At 34.2% G+C, this 2,841-nt stretch overlaps 1 protein-coding gene across 1 annotated transcript; it reads right to left on the minus strand.

Moving 5' to 3' along the window:
* Positions 1-348: 348 nt before the first annotated feature.
* LOC149509533 (cytochrome b6) lies at positions 349-2,472 on the minus strand. Its single transcript, XM_089757704.1, has 2 exons — positions 2,058-2,472; positions 349-1,233 (listed from the first exon to the last, which is right to left on the minus strand). Exons 1-2 carry the CDS (start codon positions 2,061-2,063, stop codon positions 592-594), a joined length of 648 nt encoding a protein of 215 aa, XP_089613830.1. The 5' UTR covers positions 2,064-2,472; the 3' UTR covers positions 349-591.
* Positions 2,473-2,841: the final 369 nt, after the last annotated feature.

Consider the following 2,841-nt stretch of genomic DNA (forward strand, 5'->3'; position numbering starts at 1 on the left):
ATCCCTTGTTTCACTCCGATAGTATAATAATAATAAATCGGGTCGATGCAGAAGAAATGAATGTATTTTCATACTATTAAGATAAGAAAGTAAAAAAAAAATAAAAATAAATAAATAAAATCTAATTTGCATTATGCCAAATCACTTATTCTACTGGATCTTACGGAGCCCTGTTCATACACGACATCGTCAGGTCTGATCATAGAAAAGATTCTCTTCAAGCGAACCAGCCTATCCTTTGTATGGGGCTTACACGGTGGTTGGAACAAAGACACATTTGGTTGTGAATTCCAATGTAGCAGATAAAGGCATATTTCTGCATGGCCCAATCAATAGTTCAAGTCACACACTCCCATAATCCATTTTCTCTTCGGGGAATTCCCTTCAACTATTCATGTCATATCAAATAAATAATAGAATATTGTGGAGTTGAAAGGAAATATCCAAATACATGTCTTATTTTTTTTTTTTTTTCAACAATCCATATTTGTAGCAATGAAATACTATTGTTCCTCCCCCAAGTAATAAGATAAATGATTGGCAAGTAATAAGATAAATGATTGGTTACAATATAGCTATGGTCTATATTCTCTATAAAGGACCAGAAATGCCTTGCTTACGTATCATTAGGAAATGCATTAACATAAATACAGCAGTAAGAAGGGGTAATACAAAAGTGTGTAAACTATAAAAACGGGTCAAAGTGGATTGTCCCACACTAGCACTTCCACGCAATAACTCTACCAAAGGCGATCCTATTACCGGAATAGCTTCCGGAACGCCTGTTACGATTTTGACTGCCCAATAACCAATTTGGTCCCAAGGTAAGGAATAACCTGTTACACCAAAAGATGCAGTCAACACAGCCAGAACCACGCCTGTAACCCAAGTCAATTCGCGAGGTTTTTTAAAACCACCAGTGAGATAGACACGAAATACGTGCAGGATCATCATTAAGACCATCATACTTGCCGACCATCGATGAACTGATCGGATTAACCAACCAAAGTTAGCTTCAGTCATTATGTATTGAACAGAAGTAAAAGCCTCAGTAACGGTTGGACGATAGTAAAAAGTCATAGCAAATCCTGTAGCTACTTGTACCAAAAAACAAGTAAGCGTAATTCCTCCTAGACAATAAAATATGTTAACATGAGGAGGAACATATTTACTAGTTATATCATCTGCAATCGCCTGAATCTCGAGGCGTTCTTCGAACCAATCATAGACTTTATTGAGATAGGTAAACCAAGAGGACTCCCCCCCTGAGAACCGTATATGAGAATTTCATCTCGTACAGCTCAAACAAAAACACCCAAATAATAGCTGAAACGGATATGGAATAGAAAGTTTGAAACTTCTTAATCTTTTCATTCAATTTTATCTGAAGACACAAAAGAGTAAAAATCCGAAAGCTCTTTTTTGTAGTTGTAATTATAATGCCAAAAAATCAAGTCGGCGCATTCGTCTTTATGTTGATCAGGCCTCTTGAATCTTCTATTTACCTACTTATTTCTTTTCTTTTTCTTTGCTTTGATTTGTTATTTATATGGAATGTGGCTTTATTCTTGTTTTCTTTATTTTTAATAGGAATTCTCTTGTTAAGACCCTATGAATCAATTGAAACTTCAGATTCATACCAGAACCGCGATGATTCAATAAAACCTTCAAACTAAGTCCAAAGATTCTTTGAGTAAGAATTATTGGATCATCACTTATTCAATGAATAGAATAGATATAATAAATAAAAATACAAAGAAAAGAAAGGTTTGTCCTTTGATCAAAATAAGCATAAACTAAATGAGAGTTTGAAAGAAGAAAAAATTTCTCGATTTATAAATAAAAAACCTCTTTCTTTGAAAATTTTTTTTTTTTTTGAGTCCGGCCGCGAGGTTTGAATATTAAGTATGAATCATAGTTCGAATACTTCGTGATCCATTTCATATATTCCGTGCTCCAGATACTAGAATGGCTATCCGACGGGATAAAACTATCTCGATCAAGAGGACAGACCCATTTTCTGTACTATCAATAGGATCAATTATAACAAGTCACACACTCATATTCCGGAAATACAGAAACAAAAAAAATTTCGCGGTCGAACTACCAAAATAGAATGGGCTAAAAAAAATCCGAGAACTAAAAGTTTCACTTTTTGTATTGAAAAGCGAGGCTTCGTGGTTCTTGTGAATCTAATTCAGCGAAATTCCATCCAGTAAAACGGAAGAATTATAAATCTCCAAAATAATAGATAAGAATATCGAAAATAAAGCCATTGCGACACCCATCAAAGGAGTCGTTCCCCATCCAGGAGCTACTTTACCATATTCCGAATTCAATGGTTTCAAAAAATCCCCTACAACAGTTCGTCTTGGACCAGATCTAGAACTACCCTCAACGGTTTGTGTAGCCATAAATCTTATTTTGTATTCAGTGAGATCTGTTGACTTTGTATATCATTCCGCTGTAAATAAACGATCTTATCATAGATCCATTGTGATCTTGAAATTATATTTATATTTATATTATTTATATTTATATTTATATATATTATTTATATAATTATATAATAATGGAAACAGCAACTTTAGTCGCCATCTCTATATCTGGTTTACTTGTAAGTTTTACTGGGTACGCCTTATATACTGCCTTTGGGCAACCCTCTCAACAATTAAGGGATCCATTCGAGGAACACGGGGACTAATTGAAGTAATGAGCCTCCCAATATAATATTGGGAGGCTCATTACTTCAATTGAGATAATGAAAAATCATTTCATTTTTTTAGTTGGAACTTTAGGCGGTTCTCGAAAAAAGATAGCGAAAAAAATTATCCCTAGAGT

The sequence above is a fragment of the Durio zibethinus genome, unplaced genomic scaffold (assembly GCF_047325235.1).
Source record: "Durio zibethinus cultivar Kanyao isolate XHJ-2024 unplaced genomic scaffold, ASM4732523v1 HiC_scaffold_156, whole genome shotgun sequence".
NCBI classification, from domain to species: domain Eukaryota; kingdom Viridiplantae; phylum Streptophyta; class Magnoliopsida; order Malvales; family Malvaceae; genus Durio; species Durio zibethinus.